We start from the raw sequence: 25,610 nt of genomic DNA, 5'->3' as shown, positions 1-25,610 counted from the left end.
CCCTCCTGCCCGCAGCTCTGCTCCAGGCTCGGGTCTTTGCGAGCGCCCCGTCCGCGGGGATCCGGCCAGTCTCGCTCAGCGCCGCGTGCCGGGCCGCGAGCCGTTCCTGGACGGCCTGCCGTCCGCGTTGCGGATGCCCGAGGGATCTGGGAAGGAGGGAGCGGGAGTTCCCGGGGCCAGCAGCCAGGTTTCGGCGGCGTCTGGCGCAGGGAGGCGCTGGAGACGCTCGGAAGCGTTCGCAAGGATCAGGGATGCGTTCGCAAGGCGTTCGGGGGCGCCGAAGCCTTAGCCACGCCTCCCACTCCGTCTCCACTCCCCCAGAGGCGAGCCGAGGGGTCTCCTGGGAGGTGTAGTTCTCACCCTTCGACTTCCCTTTCCCCGAGGCCGCTGCAGGCCAAGCCGGGACTGCGACTCCCAGAGGTCTCCTTGGCCCGGAGGTCACTCCCTCGGCCGCCTGGCGCTCAGAACCTCGTGTCCAACGGTGCCCAACGGAGTCTAACGGCGCGCGGTCGGTTCCGGGGCTCTGCGGCCGGCCGAGGCTGGGCTGCGGTCTCGCCAGCACCCCTGGGACCGGGAGACTGAGCGATGGAGGCGACGGCGAGCGGGCGCCCGGCCGGCGGGGCAGTCGTGTGCGCTGGCTCCAGCCCGGGGCCGCTGACCCCCTCGGGTCACAGGCGGCCTGGACGTGCAGCCAGAGCCAACAGCGACTGGTGTTGAGGAAGGAGGCGGTGATTCAGGCCGAGAGCGGAGGCGGGTTTCTCCAGGAGGGCGCACGAGCCGGGTTGACCGCGGGAGACCACGCCTCGGCTCTGGTGGGCATCCTTCTACAGATGTGACGAGCACCTGTTCTGTGCTGGGACTCTTGGACCAGACTGACCCACCCTTGCTGTTGTGGAACCTGCATGCTCTTAAGATGAGCGAGGGCCCACAGAGAGCCACAGGCCTCCGCTAACTGCCCGGAGGTGGAGAAAGGCATTGCTTGGAAGAGAGTAGCCAGGGAAGCCCAGAGCTGCTGAGATTGTTGTCAGTCCTTGGGTTTAAAGGAATCTGGACGGAGAGGGATAAGCGTTTACACCCGTGACCCAGAGGCCTTCCACCTCCTCATGGGAGCCTCAGGCTTCTTGCTCTTTCATCCTCATGTAAAAGTATGGCCCTCCTTTGAGGATGCGCACGATGGCTATCCTTGTCCTGCTCCCAGTTGTTGCCATGCTCTCCGTCGACCGCCAGTGGATGATGCTTGGGATCCTGTCTTCCTCCCCACCCGCTTCCCACCCCCCTCCCCGATCCTGCCGCACCTTAACCTCGGACAGTTATGCGTGTTCCCTTAGACAGCTAAGTCAGTAGCCCTACAGTGGACCCTGTCACAGCTCACGGTTGAACCTGCTCCGAAACCTTGCACTCTATCCCAGGAAAGTGGTTTTAGACCTCACTGAGGTCTCTGGTGATTGCCCTAGGCTTCCTTCACAGTCAAGTTTCTTGAGAATAGTCTCCATTCTCGTTTTCTTCCTTTCCTCACCGGCTTGCTCATCACAAAATTTCAGTATGACCCACGTTTCCCACCATTCTACCGAAAACTTTCACCAGTCTCCGATGAAGTCCTAATTGCCAATAGACTCTTCAGTTTCCGTCTTCCCGAAAGTTTGAAGCCTTTGACACTGTCAGTAACCTCATGCTTCTTCAAACACTGGTCTCGGTCTAGTTGTCTTGCTTTCTCTTCAACCGTTCCTTCCCAGATTCTAGACAGGGCACTCCTCCTCCGCCCACCCTTTGAATATTGCTGTGTCCCACGTTTCTCTCCTCGGCCCTCTTCTCTCTAGACTACAGTGTGTATGATCTCCATGGCTTTGCCTACTGGGTCACTGACTCCAAAAACGACTTTCAGCCCGGTCGGCTCTGGAGCTCTAGTTGAATCTATCCAGTTAGGTTGAATGAATGAATGAGTTTGTGTCTTAGACCTCGTCCCTTGCCCTCTGTCCCTGCTGCTCCATTCTTGGTTCAGGTTCTTGTCTCTCACCTGGACAATGGCAGTGGTATTAAGAAAACTCTCTGCATCCAGTATTACCTCCTGAACTTCAGTCCTTCAAAAGCCCAACACTGCAGATTTGCAAATGAGCAAAGTTCCCCACTCCCGGGGTTGACTCAGAACTGCCCAGCTTTGCCTCTCAGCCCTCTCCTGTTCCCATCCCCTTGCCAGGTGTTTGTCTGCTGCCCTGCTGACCCACCTCTCTGCCCTCTGCTTGTCTTCAAGGTTGGCTCAGATACCACCCGTGGGAAGACTTTCCTGGTCCCTCCTGGTTTTATGCCGTTTCCAGGGTTTCTCCTTCCTTCCCTGATGGTATATTTCAGACAAAGTTGATTCATTCATTCTACAATATTTATTGGATGCCTACTCTTTGTCAAGCGTGGTTCTACTTGCTGTTGATAAAGGTTTCTTCTCAAGCTTACACTGCAATGAGGGAAACAGAAAATAAATATATGATGTGGCAGATGGTGTTTACAGGCCAAGAAGAAAAGCAAGTCAGGTCTAGGGGACAGAGCGACGTTGTGGAAGCAGGCTGTAGGTTTAGGTAAGTTGATCCAAGACCTTGCTCTTTCCATCTTCGTCCTCTCCTGCTCTCGTCTCTGCCCTTTCCTCACTTCACGGTCCCGTCTCTTCCTCTCTGCCTCCTTCATTTCTTTCCCTTGTGTTTCCTCTCAGCCCCTTTCCTCCTGTCCTCCACCCCTGCCTTCTTTGGGCCTTCCCTGCCTCTACCCTCTGCTCCTGCCTTGCCTCCCCTTTGACTAGCCTGCCCCTGCCTCAGCCTCCCTCCCAAAGGGGACTGCGCCGCTGCCCGTGGCTACCTCCTGTCCCTGTCTCTGGGAGTGGGTGTGGGGGGACAGTCCAGCTCCTGCAGGGCAGGTGACCCTCGTGTTCCCTCCACTGCAGGCTCTGGGCTCCTCATTTACTCGAGCAGTATGGTGGCTGCCATATTCGCCACTCTGAAAGAGACCTGCAGTGGCACCAAGGAAGCGTGCCTGGCGTTTGCCACGGTGAGTCAGCAGGGAGTCAGGTTGCCCACAGTGGGAGGCGGGATGGAAGTGGGTGGGCAGGATGCTCCCCTTTCCTCTGTTTCTTCCTCCACCGCCCACAGACAGCCCCTGCTTCTGGGGAGCATCTTTAGTTAGTGGGGACCTCAGATTCAGTAAAGGACCGCAGGCCTGGGTGGGGGTGCTGGGACAACGTCAGGAGGGAGAAGTGCCATTTACATATGAACTGTCCCACGGGATATATATGGGAGTATCATAGGTATGGGGGCAGGACGTGAGCCCAGACTCCACTTCTTCTCTCGAAGGGTCTGATGAGAGCTCCTCATAAACCCTGAGACTCTCAAAGGTGCCTGCTGCCAGCTGATTTCTCATCCAGAAGCCCCTGCAAGTCCTTCGGCCCCTGAGCCCTTGGCTTTTTGTCCTCAGGCTTTGCCTTTAGAGCCAGTCTGTACCCAGGCCCTGCATCCCTGGCCTTCTGCAGAGGCTTGACTGTCCCTCTGTGCTCTGTGAGTACAGCCCGGGTGTGGGCCGCCTCCGCTGGGCCCTGAGCGAGCCTGAGACCCTGGCTGGCGTGGAGAGGGCGGGGGTGGGATGCACACTGTGCTCTAGGGAAGCTGAGAACCGATCCCTGGGGGCAGCCTGTGGACCCCGCAACCAGGAGGAATCCCAGCAGGAAATTTCACCACCTCCTGGGGGAGCAGGGCCTCTGCCGTGAGGAGAATGTAATTTCAGGGGAAGCAGACATTTCCTGATAATTAACGTACAAGAAACAAGGTCTGTGAGAGGAGAACAATAAATAGGGCTGGGGGGTTAAGAAAAGGTGAGGTGATGGGGGGCTTCCTGGAGGGGGTGGGATGTGAGCCCTGACAGGTGGAGGAAGGAGGGCCAGCGGAGAAGGAAGACTGCCTTTCAGACCCCAAAGTCACCATACTTGCAGTTTTGACTTGAGAATTTCCTGTGGGAATCTGCGATCCCTGAAATGCAGGAGTCCCCCACACACGGATGGGGAAAACCAGGACGGGGCGGCAGCAAAGCACAAGGGGCCTTCCCCTGGGAGGGGATCAGCGCTGGAGAGGGTGCTGCCTCTGGGGCCTCACTGTACTTCTCTCCCCTTCCTTCCCATGGGATGTAGAGCCCGCACTCATGCTGGCATCGCACCTGCATCGGATGCTTGCTCTTCCGCAGCGTCCTGGGGAGCAGCTTCCTGGCAGTCAGAGCTGGAAGGATTCTGAGCCTCCGTGCAGTCCGGCCATGTTCCTGGCCCTCCCTGAGCTCTGGGGGCAGAGCCAGACGGGGAGGGCTAGTCCCGGCATCCCCCACAAGGCTGTGCAGAGCCGGGACTAGCAGGAGCGGATCACTCCAGACTCTGTGCCCTGTAGAAGAAAAGTCACAAAAGTAGATAACGAGAAAGTTATCTGTTGCTGTGTAACAAATTATCCCACAACGTAGCAGCTTAAAACAAGTATTTATTGTCTCACAGTTTCTGTGGGTCCGGAATCCGGGCACGGCTTAGCTGGTAGCACCTGCCTCAAGGTGTCTTAGAAGGCTGCAGGCAGGGCGTCAGCTGCGACTATGGCCTCGGCTGGAGGCTCCCCCGAGGAGAGGTCCATGTGCAAGCTCGCTCGCGTCGTTGTTGGCAGGATTCAGTTCCTCATGGGCTATTAGACTGAAAGCCTTGTTCTTTTTTGCATTTTGGCTGAAAGCCTTACTCAGTTGTTTGCCACACGGGCCTCCCCTCAGCCACTCACAACATGGCAGGTGCCTTCCATCTGATGGAGCAAGCAAGACAGGACAGACAAGATTGAAGGCAGTCTTTGGGACCTCGTTTCAGAAGTGGCGTCTTTTCACTTTTTGCTGTATTCTGTTCTTTGGGTTCAGCCCACACTCCAGGGGAAGGGATTCCAGAGGGAGTATATATCAGGAGAAAGGGGATCATTGAGGGCCGTGTACAGGCTGCCTGCCACGACACCCTAGCCACCACTCTGTCTGTGCTCTTCCTGCTGTCCCTCCCCCAGCCCTCCTCCTCCTCCTCACCAGAGATGGTAGTACTGTGTTCATTGTATTGTTATTCTAGTCTTTGACTGTTATTTTTTAAACTGTAACCTGAATTGTGAGGTTGTGGGATGTACCTGAGAATGAAATGCAATGACAGAGGTGCGCTCATTAGGAAGCGTTCTGTCTACATCCTTCCCAACATCTGATTACTTTTAATTCCCATTTCCTGAGTGACATAGAGCATCTTTTCTTAACCTTACAAGTTATTTATCTTTACCTCGGAGCCAGGTTCGCCCCCCAATCTATTGATACTTCCAGAGGTCCCTGAGGGTGCAGTCTTGGGAGTGGAGGAACATTAAGGAAAGTCCCAGAAGGAAGTGTAGGCTCAGCTCTGCCCTAGCGCCCTTGCACGTACCCATGGAAGCCACACGGACAAGGCTTGGACCACAGCTGACTCTAAGCCTTAATCCTGAGTCAAAGTGTCGTGGTCCCCTGGAACACGAGAGCTGGGGAGAAGCTGCTTCACCAGCACGTCCCACTGGCCTGCCCGTCTCTCCCGGAGGCCGGACTGACAGGGTTGCGCGTGGCCTCCAGGTTCTGACCAGGATGAGGCTGTAGGAGAGCTGAACTCCAGCCGGGCAGCGGCTCCTCAGAACGAGGCGCCTGTCATTCCTGTTGCAGTTACCTGGTCACTTCCGGTGTCACCCTGCACAAGGGCCATGGGGAGCTGGCGTCTTTGGCTACTTTTCCTTTTGTAGTCTGTGGAAGTAATAAACTGAATCTGAAAAGCGCTCTAGCTTTCTTCACCAGGGAATCTGTTGGCCTTGGCCTGCCTGTCCTCGAGAGCATGGAAGGAAATGAGGGGAGGTGGGGAGGGGCAAAGGGTCCCAGGTCCGGGCCCTGCCCTGTCTTTGGAGCCTACAGCATATCTCCCCTTGCCCAGCGCAAAATTCTTTCTGCCCCTTCTTCCCTCCAAGGCTTGATCCAGCTACCTTCAGGTTTGCCCACTTCCCTCTCAGGATCTTGTACCCAGAGCTGTATAAGTCTAAGAATTTATGCATTTATTCTAGATTATCCAATTTGTGGGCATATAGTTTTTCATAGTATTCTCTTTATAATCCTTGTATTTCTGAAGTTTCTGTTGTAATTTCTCATTTTACATTTCTAATTTTATTTACTTGAGTCTCCCCTCTTTTTCTTGGTGAGTCTGCCTAAGGGTTTGTCAAAGAACCACCTCTTAGTTTCATTAATCCTTTCTACTATTTTTTTAGTCTCTATTTCATTTATTTCTGCTCTGATTTTTACTATTTCCCTCCTTCTGCTGACTTTGGCAATTGTTCTCCTTGTCTAGATGTTAGCTGCGTTTTAAGATTACTTATTTGAGATTTTTCATGCTTGTTGAGGTGGGCCTGTATCGCTATGAATTTCCCTCTTATGACCACTTTTGCTGCACCCTGTAAGAGTTGGTAGTGTATTTTCATTTTCATTTATCTCCAGTTATTTTTTAATTTCCCCTTTGATTTCTGTATTGATTCAATAGTTGTTCAATAGGATGTTTAGTTCTGACTTTCCCAGTTTTTTTCTTGTGGTTGATTTCTAGCTTCATAGCATTATGGTTGGAAAAGATTATTGGGATGATTTCAATCTTCTTGATTTTATTGAGGCTTGCCTTGTTTCCCAACATATGGTCTATCTTTGAGAATGTTCCATGAGCACTTGAGAAGAATGTGTATTCTCCTGTTTTTGGATGGAATGCTCTCTATATATCTATTAAGTACATCTGATCAAATGTTTCATTTAAATCTACTCTTTCCTTGTTGACTTTTTGTTTGGATGATCTGTCCATTGATGTAAGTGGGGTGTTGAGGTCCCCTACTATTACTGTGTGGCTGTTAATTTCTCCCTTTAGTCTGTTAACAGTTGCTTTATATACTTTGGTGCTCCTGTGTTAAGTGCACATACGTTTATAAGTGTTATGTCCTCTTGGGGAAATGTCCCTTTTATCATTACATACTGCCCCTCTTTGTTTCTCATTGCCTGTTTTATCTTGAAGTCTGCTTTGTCTGATATAAGTAGGGCAACACCCACTTTCTTTTGTTTGCTATTAGCTTGGAGTGTCATCTTCCATCCCTTCTCTCTGAGCCTGTGTTTGTCTTTAGAGCTGAGATGTGTTTCCTGGAGGCAGCATATTGTTGCCTCTTGTTTTTTAATCCATCCCACCACTTTGTGCAGTTTGAATATTTTTTAAAAACAGTTCATTTTAGAGAAGCATCACAATGAAACATCAAATTTTCATGGTCACAAATTCTGTTCAAATTTTTCTAACTTTTTAAATCTCTTTTTGAGTGGCAACAATTTGATTCTGTTGTATTACTGTGGAAAAGTATGCATGAAAAAGACTCTTCTTTGAAATAAAAGAGCCAATTACAGTGAATTCACATGCTATTAGAACATTCAAAAAGAAGTCTTTAGAAAAGTCTTTGGTGGGGCCGCCCTGTGGCCGAGTGGTTAAGTTCTCACACTCCGGCGGCCCAGGGTTTCGCTGGTTCGGATCCTGGGCACGGACATGCCACCGCTCGTCAGGCCACATTGAGGCAGTGTCCCACGTGCCAGAGCTAGAAGGACCTGCAACTAGAATATACAACTATATATGGGTGGGGTTTGGGGAGATAGAGCAGGAAAAAAAAAAAAGAAGATTGGCAACAGTTGTTAGCTCAGGTGCCAATCTTTTAAAAAAAAAAAGAAAAGTCTTTGGCCATCATGCGAAATAGATTCTCAAAATCTATATCTTGCCCTTTATTGAGTCTGTTTATTAAAATCATTTATACTTTATCACAAGGTAGCAGATACAACTGAAAATTATTGAAATGGGGGCTGGCCCAGTGCCGCAGCGGTTAAGTGCGCACATTCTGCTTCTCAGCGGCCTGGGGTTTGCCAGTTCTGATCCCGGGTGCAGACATGGCACCGCTTGGCAAAAGCCATGGTGTGGTAGGCGTCCGACGTATAGAGTAGAAGTAGACGAAGATGGGCATGGATGTTAGCTCAGGGCCAGTCTTCCTCAGCAAAAAGAGGAGGATTGGTACTAGTTAGCTCAGGGCTAATCTTCCTTAAAAAAAAAAAAAGAAAGAAAGAAAATTATTAAAATGTATTTCAAATGGCATCTTCTTGTTTTTGCTCACACTCATATTCACTAGTTTCTGAAATTTCTAATATTTCTCTTCATTTTCTGAAGAATCTTTAACTCTGAATTTGATGGTAATTATGTATAATGTCGATATAAGTTCTATAAAATCTATATAAGTTCTAATAATCTCAATTTTAAGGGACTCTCAGTTTCAGTAGCTGGAATATTGTTTTTCTAGCCAAACTTATAATTGTCCCCTATAATTTTCATCCATTTCTGCATATGTTTTCTTCTTTTCCTGAATATTGTAGCACTTGGTTTTTTAGATACCTTATTTGTCTAAACAATCTTAGCATACATTTAAAATGCATCTATTAATGTAAGAAATAGATCATAATTAATTTATATTAATTAATGTGAATTATACCATTTCACAAGTAGGTGTACATAGAATTTTATATCAAAAATATAGAAATCATTGCTGATTGGAATGAAAAATGGTACAGGCACTGTGGAAAGCAGTTTGCTAGTTCTTCAAAAAGCCACACATAGAGGCCTGCCTGGTGGCGCAGTGGTTAAGTTTGCACGTTCTGCTTCAGTGGCCCGGGGTTCACTGGTTTGGATCCCGGGTGTGGACATGGCACTGCTTGGCAAGCCATGCTGTGGTAGGCATCCCACATATAAAGTGGAGGAGGATGGGCACAGATGTTAGCTCAGGGCCAGTCTTCCTTAGCAAAAAGAGGAAGATTGACAGCAGATGTTAGCTCAGGGCTAATCTTCCTCAAAAAAAAACAAAAGAAAGAAAAGCCACACACAGAATTATTATTACTGGCTACAAACATAGGTTATTTACCTGCAACACAAGAGGGGCCGAATAAAAGCTGGAACACCAGGCTTACGACAAGCAAAGTGTTTTAATTTCTGGTGATGTCAGCCAGGAGACAAGAGTGAGCCCTCAAATTCATCTCATCTCGTCTGTCTCCCCAAAAGATCAGAGGCAAGGGTTGTTAAAGGTTGCAAGGAATGTGTCTGCTTGTGGGGGAAGGGGGAGTCAGTGGCCTTGGTGGTCAGAGCTTTCTCACCACCCTGTGTTCGGCCTTGTAAGGCTGCAAAACTGCTTACATGGAGGAGGATTATAAGGGAATTTGCAGGTGGGTGTCCTTGGCCATTTGTCTCCATGGCAGATAGTGGATTCTGGAGCCAGGAAGCCAAGGAGTAAGCAGAGAATAAGTGCTTTGGTTTTAACCCCATATATGCTGGGTTTAATGTAGGGGAACCAATTTCAGGGCCAGTATCTTTATGACATGACATAGCAATTCCACTCCTAGGTATATGCCCCAAAGAATTGAAAACAAGGGCTGAAACAGATAATTGTACACCAACGTTCATGAGAGTGTTATTCACAATAGCCAAAAAGTTGAAACAACTCGTGTCCATCAACAGATGAATGTTTAAACAAAAGGTGGTATGTCCACACAATGGAATATTATTCAGCCATAAAAAGGAATGAAGTTCTGATACACGCTACAACATGGATGAATCTTGAAAACATTTTGCTAGGTGAAATAAGCCAAATACAACTAGAGTATGGTTCCACTTACATGAGGTACCTAGAATAGGCAAATTCATAGAGACAAAGCAGACTAGAAGTGTCCGGAGGCCGGGCAGAGGGACGGATAGGACGATATTAGTCAGTGGGTACAGAGTTTCTCTTTGGGATAACGAAAAAGTTCTGGAAATAGTGATGATGGTTGCACAACATTGTGAATGTACTTAGTGCCACTGAATTGTACACTTAAAAATGGCTAAAATGGTAAATTTCCTGTCATATATATATATTTTACCTTAATAAAAAATCAACCAAGGAAAGTATTAACTAAGCTCAACATAAATGTGCCCTATGATCCAGTAATTCCATCCCTGGGCGTACCCCAACAGAAACAAGTACTGGTGTTGCCCACACAGCGTGTGCGGGACCGTTCACAGCAGCACTCTCTGTAAGAGCCAGACTGGATCCCGCTCAGCTGTTCATCCTGCGAGAATGCACACACAGAGCGGTGGCACATCCAGCAAAACGTACCGGGAGGGGACGAAGTACGACTGTTAACAGTATGGACGAACCTCACCAACATAACGTTGAGGGAAAGAAGTCAGAGTTGGAAGAGCGCCTTCTATCTGATTCCATTTATACAAAGTTCAAACCCGAGCAAAATGAATCTGTGGCATAATGCTAACTTTGGGGGGTCATGACTGGAAGTGGCTTTCGGGCTGCCTGAAATGTTCTGTTTTTTGATCTGGGTCCTACTTAATGGGCGAGTTCACTTTGTGAAAATTCATCAAGCTGTTTGCTTAATTTGTGTACTTTTCTGTAAGTATGGTTTTGCTTCAATAAAAAGTTTACTGAAAGAAAAAGCACAGGGGCTGGCCCCGTGGCCGAGTGGTTAAGTTCGTGCGCTCCGCTGCAGGCGGCCCAGTGTTTCGTCGGTTCGAATCCTGGGCGAGGACATGGCACTGCTCATCAAACCACGCTGAGGCGGCATCCCACATGCCACAACTAGAAGGACCCACAATGAAGAACATATGACTACGTACCAGGGGACTTTGGGGAGAAAGGGAAGAAAAAAAAGCACAGGGGCTGATCTGATGGTGCAGCAGTTAAGTTTGCAGGCTTTGCTTTGTTGGCCCAGGGTTCGCCGGTTCAGATCCTGGGTGCAGACCTACGCACGCACTACTTGTCAAACCACGCTGTGGCAGGCGTCTGACACATAAAGTAGAGAAAGATGGGCGCGGATGTTAGCTCAGGGCCAGTCTTCCTGAGCAAAAAGAGGAGGATTGGTGGCAGATGTTAGCTCAGGGCTAATCTTCCTCAAAAAAAAAAGAACAGAAAAAGAGAAAAAGTACAGAAATCAATCATTACAAATAGCAGAAAATTATATGCCTGATGGAAATAAAGCAATAAAACTTTTTTTAAATAAAAAGTGAATAATGGTGAACTATTTATCACTGCCTTAAGTGAATAAAGTATAAAAGATTCCTGGTAAATTTACTTTCCTGGTTAAAAACTTTGAGAAAATGTTTGATCAAATCTCATTTGTGAGAAGTCAAATATATTCATAAATAAAATTGGTATCGCTTACCTAAGTGCCTGAGATGGGGTCCAGGAGAGCCTTCGGAGGAAGTGACCTTTGAGCTGAGTTTGGAGGGTTGAGCCGGTGGCAGCCACTTCAGGCGCAGGAGGAAGTTGTTCCAATCAGAGGGAACTGCAAGGCCTGGGCTTGGGGACCAAACAGCCCAGTGTATCCAGGAGAAAGAAAGGAACCCAGGGCAGAGCCACAGGCAAGGGAGGGATGTGTGAGGCTGGAGATACTCACAGGTGGTAAGACCATGGAGAGCCCCATGAGCATGAGTCTGGGTTTTATTCTAAGTAAACAGGAAGCAATTGAAAGAGTTAAAGCAGGAGAGGGCAATGGGCCAAATTATGTTTTTAAAAGCTCTCCCTGCGTTCCTGGAAAATCAACTGTAAGAGCACAAGCGTCTAACAGAGAGGAGGCAGTCTCATTGGTCTAGGAAAGAAATAGCAGGGCTTGGTCCAGGATTGCAGTGGGGGAAATGGGATGTGGAAGAGTTTTGGAAGTAGAACAGGCGAGACCTACTATGGAATGGGATGTCTGGGATGAGGGGAAGGTAGGAATCCAGGATGAGACCTTGGTTATGGCAGAGCCACTGGGCAGATGTTGATCTGAAAAGAAAGACTGGGGACAACTGGTTTTTGGGGAGAGGGCAGGAGTTGTATTTGGCATATGTTTAATTTGAGATGCCTATTAGACATCCAAGTGGGCGTGTTGAGTGGACAGCTGGGGATATGTATGTAGGTTTCTGAGAAGAGGTCAGAGCAAGAGATGCACACTTGTGTGTCATCAGAATATAGGCGTATTTAAAGCCAAAGAACTAATGCAGATGACTTTGGAGGAGAGTAAATTGAAGACAAAGGAGGGTCTAGGACCATGCCCTGGGGCACACCAACATTTTAAGAAAAACAAGGGTCCAGAGCCAGCCCTGGGGCACACCAACATTTTAAGAAAAACAAGGGTCCAGTGGCACAGCGGTTAAGTGTGCATGTTCTGCTTTGGCGGCCCAGGGTTCCCCAGTTCGGATCCCGGGTGTGGACATGGCACCACTTGGCATGCCATGCTGTGGTAGGCGTCCCACATATAGAGGAAGATGGGCACGGATGTTATCTCAGGGCCAGTCTTCCTCAGAGAAAAGAGGAGGATTGGCAGCAGTTAGCTCAGGGCTAATCTTCCTCAAAAAAAAAGAAAAAGAAAAACAAGGGTCCAGCCCAGTGGCTCAGTGGTTAAATTTCCACGTTCTGCTTTGGAGGCCCAGGGTTCACCGGTTTGGATCCCGGGTATGGACATGGCACCACTTATCAAGCCATGCTGTGGCAGGCGTCCAACACATAAAGTAGAGGAAGATGGGCACAGATGTTAGCTCAGGGCTAATCTTCCTTAAAAAAAAAAAGAAAGAAAGAAAGAAAAGAAAGAAAGAAAAACAAATAAGTTAAATCTGAAAAGGTGTTCAGAGTGGGCCATATTTCCCCTCTAATGTGAAGCAGGTGAGATTACAAGCCCTCTGGGGGTCTTTGTGCTATGACAATAGCTGGGTCTCTTGTTCCGTGAAATGGCTACAGATTGCAGGTAGAGGGCGGAAGCAGGAGAGGGTGCACCCATTCATCGCCGTCTTGGAACACTGAGATTTCTCTAATTGCAAAAGCTCTATGGCTCCCCATTGGGCTAAACTCACTCTCTTTGCACTTAGGACCCCTTGTAAAATGACCCCAATTTGACTTGGGATCCCAATTCCCACCCACCTACCCAACTCTTCTCCATCCTTCACAGAGGGACAGTAGCCCCATATCCATGTCTTTATGCTCTGCCCTCTACCCCAAATGAATCTCTCATTTAGGTATCTTAAAATCACCCCAACCTTCACAGCCCCAGGTAGAAGTTTCTGTGGATGTCTAGTCCAGGCACCCGCAGAGCCCTTTGATAAAAATGGCAAGCAATAGGATATATTGGAGTATATGAGGAAGACACTTGGTATAAAGCTGACTTGGCCTAACTTTATTATTTTTTTTTGAAAGGGCCTGATGTGGCTGTTGAGCACGCATTGTATATCTGCTTTAAGCGTTTGCTACGCCCCACAGACAAGAACAACCAGCCTTAAGATAAAGACGCAACTTCCCCCACATTGGCATTTCCTTAAGGATAAGCATCTCTCCCTAGGCTAGGAGCTAATTGCTGAGCTTACCTCTAACCACCCAGCTGGAGACAGCAGACCTACTACCTGCTGTGTCCATCAATCGGTGTGCCAACAGAGCAATCTTGTGACTATTGTAAAACAGACATTTCAATCATATGTGAAACATGCTCTTTGGGGGTATATAACCACTCTGTACACTCCACTTCTTTGGTGCCCTTCCTTCCTTGGGGAAGGAAGGCCCTGGGCTAAGCTAGTCCTTAGATCTGGCTCATTATAAACTCACCCCAATTTTCACTTCTAGATTGGTTATGGATTATTTTCCTCGATACCTTTGACCATCTCTCAGCACTTCACACGTGCACTTGGGCATGTGCACAAACGTCCCATGTAGTTTGAGAATTTTCTACTCTGGCTAGTGGACGTGGGACCTACCTGGGGCCCTGTGTGAACTTGAAGAATTGCTGCCCCTGTTCATCCTGGGTGTTCTCTCTCTGGCTTTAGGCAGATATCTTACTCAACTGCTAATCAGTTCTCACCTGAAGACTCAAGGGACCCTCTGCAGACCCATCAAACGGTAACATTACTTTCCTCTCCAGGCTGTTAAGAGATTAAATCAAATTAACCTATGCAAAGCGCCTAACTAGTGCCTGGCCCCAAAAAAGCAGGTGATGGCCCCCGTTCTCTGCCCCTTCCTTAAAGGACATGGTTCACCCTAAAAACTGTACAGTCAATTATTTTCCACAGTGTAAGAGGCTTTTTCTGACATTCATTCAAACTTCCCCAAACCAGAGTTGCTGTAAAAACCCTCTCCCCGCGGCCACAGAAAACAGAACAGTTGTCATTTTCTTCACTTGTCAGCCCTCTCACAGTGCACAAAACAAGCCTGTACAACCCGTTGCTCGATTATTATTGCTGCATTATAAATACCCCAAAATTTAGCAGTTAAAACAACCACTCCATTTTGCTCACATTTTGTGGGTCGGCAATTCCAGAAGGGCTTGGCTTGGCACTTCTTGCTTAAGATTCTTCACATGGTTGCAGTTGGCACTTTCAACATTTTTCCTGGAAATCTTCCTAGCCAGATCACTCAGGTCATTGGGTACATTTTCTATTTCCCACATTATTTCAAGCAGTGGTTTTGCTAAACTTTCCACCAGTACGTAAGAATGATATTCTTTTCTCCATCTTCCAATAACATTTTTGTCTCTATTCTTTAAGTTATCAACAGCCTTAAGGCCCATCAAGTTTCCCCCAATGTTCTCTCAAGACCCTTCCACAGGTGCCTGCTGCCCAGTCCCTAAGACAGTACCATATGTTTTGGGTTTTTGATGTGTCAGCATCCCACTCTGGGTACCAAGTTTCTCTCCCTGTTGCTATTGTGTGTTGGGTAACAAATTAGCCCAAAACTTAGCAGCTTAAAAAATCTTTTAAAATTTTGCTTGTGGTTTTGTGGGTCAGGAATTCGTAACAGGCCTAGCTGGGCAGTCCTTGCTTGGGGTCTCTCAGAAGGTCGCCGTCAGATCTTGGCTGGGGCTGGGGTCATCTGAGGGTTCCACTGGGTTGGATGTCCCAGATGACTCACTCTACAAGGCTGGCAGTGAACGCTGGCTGTTGGCCGGAGGCTCAGCTGGAGGTGCTGAATGCAGTGCCTACATGTGGCTTCTCCAGCACGGCAGCCTCAGAGTAGCCGGACTTCCTATTTGGGGACTGACTTCCCTCAGAGCCAGCATCTCCAGAGAATCAGGCAGAAGGTGCATGGCTTTTTACGACCCAGCTTTGAAAATCAGATAATGGCACATCTTCCACTCTCTCTTGGCTGAAGCAGTCACGGCTCACACTTGTTCAAGGGGAGGTGACTCAGAGCCCACCTCTTGATGGGAAGAGAGGGAAGGACACATTTTAGAAGACCATGTGGATGGGAGACGTTGCAGCAAACTTTGGAAAATACCATCTGCCACATAGGCAGCTGATAATGTCCTGGGACATCAGGTATTTTCCTTGTCGCTAGACAGTTTAAGGTCTCAAACTCAGAAATGTATGATCTTTTTCTAAGAGCAAAATAGTGAACTTAGTTTGGGCAGTCCTGAGCAAGTACACAGGAGGCATCACATTTGGCTCCAACCTTCCTGACGTTTCTGAGGTAGGAAGGCTTGTGTCATGCACTTTGAGCATCAAAAATAGACATATTCATCCATCCATTTACGCCTCCATTCATTTATTCAATATATGGAAGCACCTATTATGTGCGAGCTGCCGGGGGTACAGCAATGTGCAAAACCAAACACAGTTCCTGATCACCTACAGCCAACATTCTGATGGAGGATACAGTCATTAATGAAATAATTACAGAGATAACTGTAAAACTGCAACTATGACCAAAGCTATACAGGAGAGGTGTCAAGGCGGATTTTACTTAGGACACTCAAGAAAAGTTTTCCTGAGGAATTGATGACTTAGATGAAATCTGAGGAATGAGTGGAATTTACCCAGGAGAAGGGGACCCAGGAGAACATTCCAAACCAAGGAACCCACAGGAGAAAATGTCCTGGGACAAGAGAGAGAAAGCCAAGTATAAGGGATTGATAAGGCCTGAGGGAGAAGCCTGAAAGGAGGCTGTGATTGGGTCACACAGAATTGGGGTGAGCTCAGGGGTGGATTCAAAAGGCATTCAGGGGATAAAACGGATAGGATTTGGTGATGGAGGGTGTATCAGTTATCTACTGCTGTATAACAAATTACCACAAACGTGGCTGCTGAAAACCACATCCATCAAGTATCCCACAGTTTCCAGGGGTCAGGAGTCCAGGCACAACCAAGTCCTCTGCAAGGCTGCAATCAAGGTGTTGACCAGGGCTGGGGGCTCATCTGAGCCACTAGGAAGGAGGCGCTTCCAAGCTCACATAGTTCTTAGAAGCATGCATCTCCTTGTGGGCTCTTGGACTGAAGGCCTTAGTTTCTTGCTGACTGTCAGCTGGAAGCCACCCTTAGTTACTGGCCATGGTCCTCTCCATATTGCACCCCACAACATGGCAACTTGCTTCTTCAAAGCCAGCAAGGGAGAGAGAGTGTCCTAGCAGGACGGGTGTCACAAATCTGTGTGAAGGAATCATGTCCATAAAATTACATACATCCTGACACTTTTGCTGGACTCTATTGGCCAGAGCAAGTCACAGGCCCTGGCTGCGCTCAAAGGAAGGGGACCACACAAGAGTTGAATGCAAGGTGCAGGGGGTCATGGGGGCCACCTTACAGGCTATCTTCCATAGAGGGTTTCTCGGGTAGGAAGACCAGGCAGGGAGGTATTAACCCTGGAAGAAGAGCAGATTGAAAGGGATAGGGTGGGGAGTAGAGAAAATGATCTCAGTTGGGACGCACTGCGTTTGAGGTACTTTTGAAACATCCAAGAGATATCACATGGGTACTTATTTGAACACGTGGATCTGGAGCTGGTAGGAAATATAGATGAATGGTAATTCAAGCCAAGTGTGGATGAGATTGCCGAGGGAGAGAGTATGGAATGAGGAGCCATGATTAAGTCTTAAAGAATTCCATCAATTCATAGCTGGGCAGACGAAGTTGGGCCCGCAAAAGAGAAAGATGGAGCAGCCAGAGAACAGGAGTAAAACCAGGAGAGTGATGTGTCCCACAAACCAGACGGAAAGAGAGGCCAACAGCGTCAATACTGCTGGGGTTCATGTTAAGATGATGACCAAAAAGGTCAGCTCCATTTAGCAGCAAGAGTGGGAAGTCACTGGTGAGCTTAGCAAGAGCTGTTTTGGAGAAGTGATAGTGATGAGGATTTTAGGCTGGTTAATTTTAAAACTGCAGATGAGAAGCAGGCTCCAAGGACTGGAGTTTGCTCACCCTTTGTTAGGAAACGTTACATTTGTAAGGGAAACCTCCATCTGTAAAGAGGCCTCCCTCTCTGTGCCAGGAAGAAGGGGGGTGGCCTTATCTCTAGAAACTCTTAATGGGGAAGGCAAGGACTTAAGTTGGTTACTGTCCGGCAACCTCATGTAACTGATTTAGGGTGGTGGCTTCTGGCCTTTACTTAATCTGACTTGATTTTTATCTAAAAGTTGTCGGACCACCCAATGGCCAGACCCCACCTGCACTGATACCATTTTAACTTTTTTACATGTTCTTTCCTTTGTCTTGTAAAGAGATGGCTCACATACCTATGCCTTAAATTTAGCCTTACTCTCCACCAATGTTTGTAGCAGAAGCGGCGGCAGCAGCAGAAGCGGCGGCAGTAGCCGGGGCAGCAGCAGCAGCTCCTCCTGCCCGTGGGCCCTGTCCCCACGCAGCAGCCTGACTGCCCATGGGTCCTGTCCCCATGCTATTCCACACTAGTCCCTAAATAAAAGAGCACTACTGCCAGATCTTGAGAGTCCAAGAAATCTTTCTTTCGACTCCTCGGCTCACCAACCCCACATCAATAGCTGAAGCTAGGGTGGGGTGGGCTGAGGAGTGGATGAGAGGTGAGGAAATGGGGACTACAGTATTGTTACTTTAGAGTATTTCTGCTGTAAGGGAGGAGGCAGCTCACCTGTTGAGGATCAGAAGAGAGCAGTGCAGGTTTCAAATAGTGGTGAGTGAGCAGTCCAGTAGATGAGAGGCACGAAGGCTGGGCCAGTCAATGTCCTAAAGTCCCAGATCACCAGAAACACATCTGCAGTGGAACGAGTTGGGTTTATTACTCATCGAGGGAGACCACAACCATGGGAAGCCTCAGTAAGGGGATTCTGGAAAGGACGTCTAAGACTTGGGTTTGTGTTAGTTGACTTGGGGAAACTTTTAAGGAAGGAGGGGCTCTGCCCTGGATTGGATAATGTCAGGCAGAGGATGTAATTCCTTAACTAGGTGTCTTAATACATCTTATCTAGCAGGTAGGAAGACCAGACAAAGCTTGAACTTGGAATTGGTAAAGAAAAAGTGGTTACTCTTACTAGCCAAGAGGGATGTTTGGTCATTTGGCAGCTTAGACAAAACTCATGTTTTGTTTTCAGACATGCTTAGAGTGGCCTCCTTTGTCTTGATCCATCATAGCCTGACGTTGAGGTTTTATGAAATTGTGTGTGTTCAACGGGAGAACACCAAGCCCTGGCTGTGTGTGACAGACTGGCTTCCCCACGTCCCCAGCTGCTTTTCTGGAACATCACATGGGGTCCCCCTGTTTCCCACTCCCGCCACTTGCCCAGGTGAGTGCAAACGGGTGGAGGAATGTCTCCTCTCCATCCCGCACTTTATGGGGTTTCTGTCCAAGGCACTGGGCCGCCCTATGAAGGCTCGGTTTCTCAATCTCTAAAATGGGCCAGGAATGGAGGCCTGCCGTGGTGGTGGGAAGACGAAGGGGCGGGACGGATGTGATAGGCTCCACGAAGCCTTCTCGGACATCAGGGCTCACTACGGTTGCCCTTGAGCTCAGTCTCTTCCCTCTGGACCGGCCTCCTTGGAATCCGAGCCGGTGCCGGGTTAGAGCACGAAGGGCCTGGCCGGAGGCCCGCGGGAAATATGGCGGCCCCGACTCCAGCTCCGGGTACCCAGACGCGAGCGCGGCTCCGGCAAAGGAGGCCCGCGCGCATGCGTTCCGCGACGCCCCGCCCCCATCTCTCCCCGCCCCTTCCGCGCGCAGAACTCTGGGGCGGTCGGACCACGTCGGGCGCCGATTGGTGGCGTTCCGGGCCCGCCTTAGCGTGATTGACGGCGCCGGACCGCCGCCGCCCCGCCGTCGCCGCCTCCTCCGCCGCCGCCGGGTGTGGAGCCCGCCGCCGCTCGCGGGCTGCGCGTCTGCCTCCGCCGCCGCCGCCGCCGCCCAGCCTCCGCCATGGACCTGTTCGGGGACCTGCCGGAGCCCGAGCGCTCGCCGCGCCCGGCTGCGGGTGAGCGGGGGCCGCCGGGCCGCGAGGGGCGGGAGGACGCGCGGGCGGCCGGGCTGGCGGCGGCCTGCAGGCCCGCGGCGCCTGAGCGGGCGGCGGGGAGGACGGGAGGGCGAGCGGCCTGCGCCGGCCGGGCCCGGGCGCCCGGAGCCTGCGCCATGTTCGCTGCGTAGGAAGGGAGGGCTCGCCGGGCCGCGCGTCCTTTGTGTGCGGCCCACGCGGGCCCGGCCGCTCCTCCAGGGCTTCGCGCACGGGCGTCCGCCTCGCCGAGCTGCCCGCCCCGCTGTTCGCAGCTTTCCGGCCGCTGTCCTTTCGAGCGGCGTCGTTCCCGCCGCGCTGCTGCAAGTTCGGGGTCTTGTTTTCGCTTTGTTTTTACCCCCGAGGTTAATCGCCAACGGAATCCTGCGTGGTTTTGAGCCCAGAAGAGAGGGTTCATCTTCTGCGCGCCTGTGATTCCTGGTTAACAGCAGTTTCTCGTTTTTTCCGGGTCTCAGGATGGTCCCCGTCTCCCCGAAGTTAAGGGCACTAGCCCGGGTCCGCTCGTCCTCGCCCCTGCGCTGGGCCGGGGATGTGACATCCCCGTAGGAGCAGTATGACTGTTAGTGCTGGAGGTCCAGTGGATTGTTGTCACCCCAGGTGCAGTCTGGCGAGACCGCTTAATGTTTCCACGTGCAAGACGTTCGGCTAGATGCTGTAGGTTAGGGCTTTATTTACAAGCCTAAGTTGGTGGCGGAAAACGTGGACAAGTTTAAAAACAAGTTCAGATTTCCAGGCTCCCCCCACCCCAGCCCCACTAAATCCGAAAGCCTGGCTTGCGGCCCCGAAGCTGTGTTATTAAATCCCCAGGGGATTTTGCCTGGACAGCCCAGGGGACCACGGTTTGAGAACTACTGTTGCAGGGAATAGGAAGGTGAATGAGAGCCAGCCTTTGCTTTCAAGGAGCGTAATTCTGAATGCAGTTGGTTGTAATTAAGAGTGGCAAAAGTCAATGACTATGGGAGATGCTGAGTACCCCCACGAGTGATATTTGTAGTCCAGTGAGTGGGGGAAGGAGGCGGTGCTGGAATTGGGCCTCTAAAGATGGGCAGACCTGTGATTTGCAGAGTTTCTAGGCAAGGGAACAATGTGCTTAAAGGGGGAACGTCTCGTTCTCCAGCTGGCCTAAGTATGCCGGTGTGGAGGAGTGATGGGACTTGGGGCCCTAAGGAAGGGCTGGTTCTGCCCTCCCCAGGGCCTGGAGTCTGGCCTGTCACATGTGCACAGCCTGGCCAGTGTTTATCGGGCCATTATTCCCAGTAATGATGCCCTTACCCCACTGACCATTCTCACGGTACAGAAGTATCTAAATAACTGGTGCTTGAGCCTGTGTTCTCAGCTGGACCATTTGTTTTCTAGATTGTTCTAGTTGTGGGTAAAAACTCTGGCTTTGTGTATGCAGTCTCTTTTGCCCTGTTGATGGAGTATAACTTCTATGTGAACATGTTTGGGGCAGAGTTTGGATTCTCAGGTGTGCCTGTAAGCCGATCGTTTTTTTAAAAATTTCCATACCTTTTTACCTGAAGTTAATTTGGGTCTGCTCCAGGGAAGGCACCCTTGAGATGATATAAAACCTGACAACTCGGAGTCTTACAGGTTGGCACTTGGCAGCCTGTCACCAGATACAGTGGGGAGGGCGCATCCGGTCCTGGCTGAGATGCCAGGGCAGCAGGGGGCTGCATGGTGTCTAAATGCCCCTTTCCAGGAGAGTGGGTTAGTGCGCGGCTCCCTGCCTGTGGGGAGGGCGCTGACACTCTCAACAGGCCCTGCTTGGCTGCGTGTATTTTTAAAAATAGCTTTAAAAACAAAGAAGGCATGGTTCTGAATTTGTAGATGACAGGAAGCTGAGAAGGGATAAGTACTAAACTGAGTGACAGAATGGGGATCCAGAGTTATCTTGACAGGCAGTTAAGTTAACCAACAAGACAAGATGTAACGGGTTAAAAAAATCAACAACAGTCTGATTTCACAGACTTGTGGAAGTACTGTGGTTTTTGAGAAATTAATTTACACATCATACTTTGTTTCAGAAAATCTATGGTATTGACTGATAAAATTTAAAATAGAGTAAATGAAAGGAAAATAAGGTTGGGTTCATAAAGTGGATGGAAAGATGAGGCTAAAGTGCACCATCATGACCCTCACACATGATTGCAGGTGCCACAAATTTTTGAGTTAATGCAGGAAACAATAAAAGACCTGGTCATTTTCATAGTCCCCATAAAGAGTTGTTCGGGACATGTGATCAGACTGGTTTCAAATCCCAAGGCTGCTCTTCTAGCCATGCCTTCTGTGGCTGTTCCCACGTCTGTAAAAGAGAGTGTCGCCTCCTACTGTTAGCACGTGGGTTAGAGAGCGCTCCATGCATGGTGCTTGGGGCGGAGAGGAGAGAGGAGCGGGAGGTCATGCCTAGGAGGTGCTAGTCAAGGAGCCGCTATCTTTAGCAGCTACTTCACAGGGGTAAAGAGGGCACTTTCAAATGGATTTTGAGAAAATGCTAAGTGTCCAAAGAGGAAATGTACTGCTCAGATCACATCAAGTGTATTTTGTTTAGTTCTTTGATTTTTGTTTTAAACATCACATCTAATGTTCTTATCTCCAAGCCTCTTAATTTTTATAGTCTGAAGAAAAATGTAGAAAGAACGCATTGAATGTTTTCAGATTTTGTGCTAGATTGGTAGTTTTCATCCCAGCACTTACAGATTTGATTGCTGAGTGCATCAAGTTTTTTCGGTATATACAGTTTACCTAAAAGAGGAAGTGGAACTTCTCTGCTCTTTCATACTCGTGACAGTGCTGCCTTGGTGTCTTTAAGGTTAGCAAATTAAAGGGGATCTGTTTTAAAGTTGGATTCAGCCATAACTTGGTTTCAGTGGTTCTTTCACTTTCTGGGTAGCTACACCGGTACACTTTACAACTGATGGTCAGCTGTCAGGGACTAAATGTTTGCTTGGCAGGCCATCTTTAAACTAATTCTTGTAAAGGACTTGTAGATCTGAATATAAAAGAAAGGTTAAGCTACTAGAAAAAAACTTAGACTGATTTCAAAATGTCAGGGTTAAGCAGGAAAAAACTCGTCATAAAAACAAAATGGATTTAACTATGTAAAAATAAAACATTTCTGCAGGACAAAATACTACAAAGGCAAATGACAAACTGAGAGAAAATAATGGCAGTACACATTATTAAAAGTTACTATTCCTGATAAGTGAGGAATAACCCATTAGAAAATAGCTGAAGGACGAATCCTGACAGTTTATAGAAGAAGAAATGGTCCCATCAACAGGGACCAATGCTCAGCTTCCTCAGTCACTGAGGAAGGGACTAGGAAATCACTGACCTACCATGTTTTTCACCCATTAGATTTAAAAATTGGCAACGTGGTGGTGAGGATGTAGAGAAATGGACATTCTCATGAATAGTGTTGGGAGTCGAAGTTACCACAACTTTCTTTGGAACAAATTTTGGCATCTGTCAAATTTAAACTACATCTACCCTTTCACTGGCAATCATTGCAGATTTTGTAAAGATATATGTCTATTAAGGTTGTTTATTGTGGCATTATTTGTCATTTGGAAAACCGGAATCAGCCTGCATGCCCATCGATAAGAGAACTGGAAATGAGTGGCTAGGCTTCCTATATAATAGTGTGCAGCTGTTGGAAAGAGTAATTAGAGCCAGGTGTGCTGGCCTGGAACATGCCTGATGGCTTACGTGAGCAATGATGTATGTAGACTATTGTGTACGGTACGCTTGTACCTTTTAAAAATTAATCCACATACACAAGTACCTGAGCATAGAGGAAGGTGGAACATACACACTCAGCTGTTACTGTGGTTGGCGGGTGTGGTGGGGAGTCAGGGCCTTTTTCTCATACCTCTGTGGTGTTTGGAAAACATGTATTGTGTTTGTAGTTCAAAAGAAAATTCAAGTATAAAAAACAATTTAGGCAACATTATTTAAGGTCTTTTTGTTGCTTTATTGTCCATAGCGACTTTTAGTTAACCTGAATGTGATCAACCCAAGAGTATTCTCAGCATAGTATATAACTTTCAGTAGACCTAGCTTCAGAGTACTGTAGATAACTAAAAAAAATCCCAGGTGAGATTAACTGTAATGAAAAACTGTCTTCAGTCTTGTGTCATTCTTTATTAGGGTTCTTATATTTAGCACCCTGGGGCCTCTTCGAAGTTTTTGGTCAAAGTCACACTTTGTCCAATAATTGTAGCCCCAAATTACTTTCTTGGAATTACTTGTTATCCGAAATAGAATGTAAGGTTCAGCTAACCAGAAGTTCCTTCATAGCATCTTTGACCTACAGATTTTTTTTAAAGAATCCAGATACAAGCTGTTCTAAGTTTGATCCTTTTGGTGATGCAAAAGGTATTGCAGAGATCTTACAGAGCCTCAGGATTATCTTCATGGGGTTGTTGTGAGGGTCATGTAGTAGTGATCCTTGTGAAGTTCCTAGAATGGGGCCTGCATCTGGAGGCGGGGTAGCACCTCGCCTAGAGCATGGATGGGAAGCCAGGCTGCCTAGGTTTGAACCCCCACTCCTCACTGGCTCTCTCTCTTGGACAGTTATTTGACCTAAGTGCCTCAGTTTCCTCATCAGTAAGTAACAATAGTAATAGTACCCACCTCATAAGGTTATTGTAAGGATTAGATGCATTAAAATATGCAGAGCACTGGAATAGTGTCTGGCAGGCAGGAAATGTTAATTATCATTTTTATAAGCTGTTCTCAGTTGTGGCCAACAAAAGTGTGAGATGATCTCATTGTGTTTAATTGAAACACCACGCACGGTATTCCCGAGTGAGAAAGGACCTGGGGAGAGGCTCATTCCATTCAGCACGGGGAGATAGGCCATTCTCTGTGGGTGGTGCTCAGCTGGGGCACTGTCTTAGACTGAGCTGCAGCCAGAGGAGAGAGGCCAGGCTGTTGCTAAGCTGGAAACTCTGTTGTGAGGAATGTTTCCAGGAACTGAAAATGTGTCACCTACGTAAAAGAGGGCTTTCCCCATTGGACGTTGGCAATGGAAAGAACTAATTTAGTTGGGTAGTTTAACCCAAAAATTAAAGTGACCTGGCACAAGTAGAAGGGTTGGTTGCTCTTCACGTTGGCCTTCTCCCTGTAATGTCTCCCCCTCCCAAGATGCCAGGCTCTCTGGCCCCGGTGAATGCAGTGTGATTGTTCTGGATCATCCGGTGCGGTTTGGAGTCTCTTAGGAGAATGCCCATTCTCATGGTTAGACCCCGTACAGTTTGCGCTCCCCTTGTTAGTAGTCTGCTAGAATATTAGGGATGCTCATAGAAGGATTGGTACAGTGAGTCAGTAGTTATCCTAAATGTCTTTTAATGTGCTAATGCTGTTTTGAATACTTCCCATAGAGTCTTTATGTCACTTGTGAGAGAAATGAAAGTATTCGCACTACTTAGTTTGTTTAGGGTAATTCTGAAGAATAAGAATATAACTTAATGGAGTGAACATTTCCTATTTGCATTAGGGTTATAAAGCAGAAAGGTTACTTTTTGTTAAGTCGGGAATTTATCAGGTATTTAAGGTACTTCTGATCTAAAGACTCCTGAAAAAATTTCCTTCCTTGGAGTTTATAAATTTAAATTTAAATTTTTGTTTTTAAAAGGGTAGAATTGATACCCACCTCTTTTCTACATAGAGGCAAAAAGACCATATGGACAAAGGAAGTGGTTTTAATTTTTATTTTATTTTTTTGCTGTGGAGGATTTGCCCTGAGCTAACATCAGTTGGCAGTATTCCTCTTTTTGTGTGTAGGCTGCCACCACGGCATGGCCACTGACAGTGGTGTAGGTCCATGCCTGGGAACTGAACCAAGGCTGCTGAAATGAACCGCACCGAACTTAACCACTAGGCCCCCCGGGGGCTGGCCCTTGGGAATTGGTTTTTAAAGGAGCACATTTCTGTACTTGAACTCTGAAGAACAGGAGGTGGGACAAAGCCTGTGTTGAGTCAGCGTATTGGACTTCACAGGACATGAACCGGCACCTTCGTCTTCGGCCCTTTGTTCCCCATTTCTGTTGCCAGTTCATACATTTAATAGCTTCAATAGAAATTTTGGGAAAAGCTGGAGAATAAGGAATGGTGGTCAAATTTTATGTGGCAAGGGATAATTGAGTATAAAACATTTAAGGCAAGGACTTTTGGTATGTATGTAAATCTTCAGATGTTTTAGATAAAAAATTTCCCTGGCTTTCTCCAGAGTTTATCGTGGAGTATCTGAAATTCCCCGTTTTCTCCGCGGATTGTTG

At 48.2% G+C, this 25,610-nt stretch overlaps 1 protein-coding gene and 2 long non-coding RNA genes across 9 annotated transcripts in view; 2 read left to right on the top strand and 1 right to left on the bottom strand.

The window, feature by feature from the left end:
* The first annotated feature begins 102 nt into the window (after positions 1-102).
* Positions 103-10,558, top strand: LOC102148565 (uncharacterized). 2 transcript variants are annotated; one of them, XR_002808536.2, is made up of 5 exons: positions 103-812; positions 2,249-2,567; positions 2,927-3,030; positions 3,333-3,533; positions 10,085-10,558. It is a non-coding gene; the product is annotated as an uncharacterized lncRNA (long non-coding RNA). The 2 variants fall into 2 exon arrangements; XR_001380934.3 differs by lacking the exon at positions 10,085-10,558 and adding an exon at positions 4,160-8,198.
* LOC111773873 (uncharacterized) lies at positions 7,812-18,985 on the bottom strand. 4 transcript variants are annotated; one of them, XR_011439587.1, is made up of 6 exons: positions 18,606-18,985; positions 17,958-18,080; positions 13,841-14,005; positions 11,284-12,653; positions 10,739-11,007; positions 7,812-8,128 (listed from the first exon to the last, which is right to left on the bottom strand). It is a non-coding gene; the product is annotated as an uncharacterized lncRNA (long non-coding RNA). The 4 variants fall into 4 exon arrangements; XR_011439589.1 differs by having other exon boundaries at positions 13,945-14,005; XR_011439590.1 differs by having other exon boundaries at positions 18,358-18,974.
* A 41-nt stretch (positions 18,986-19,026) lies between these two features.
* ILKAP (ILK associated serine/threonine phosphatase) overlaps positions 19,027-25,610 on the top strand; it is a 32,567-nt gene continuing 25,983 nt past the window's right edge. The window contains exon 1 of one of the 3 annotated variants that reach the window (XM_001500361.7): positions 19,027-19,290. In XM_001500361.7, the coding sequence (XP_001500411.3) occupies positions 19,236-19,290 (55 nt within the window). In that variant the 5' untranslated portion in view covers positions 19,027-19,235. The remainder of the gene's footprint in view (positions 19,291-25,610) is intronic. The other 2 variants (XM_023642701.2, XM_023642702.2) reach the window with 2 other exon arrangements.

Source organism: Equus caballus, chromosome 6 (genome assembly GCF_041296265.1).
Source record: "Equus caballus isolate H_3958 breed thoroughbred chromosome 6, TB-T2T, whole genome shotgun sequence".
NCBI classification, from domain to species: domain Eukaryota; kingdom Metazoa; phylum Chordata; class Mammalia; order Perissodactyla; family Equidae; genus Equus; species Equus caballus.
The sequence above is the reverse complement of the archived record's forward strand: the minus strand, read 5'-3'. Positions and strand labels throughout refer to the sequence as shown.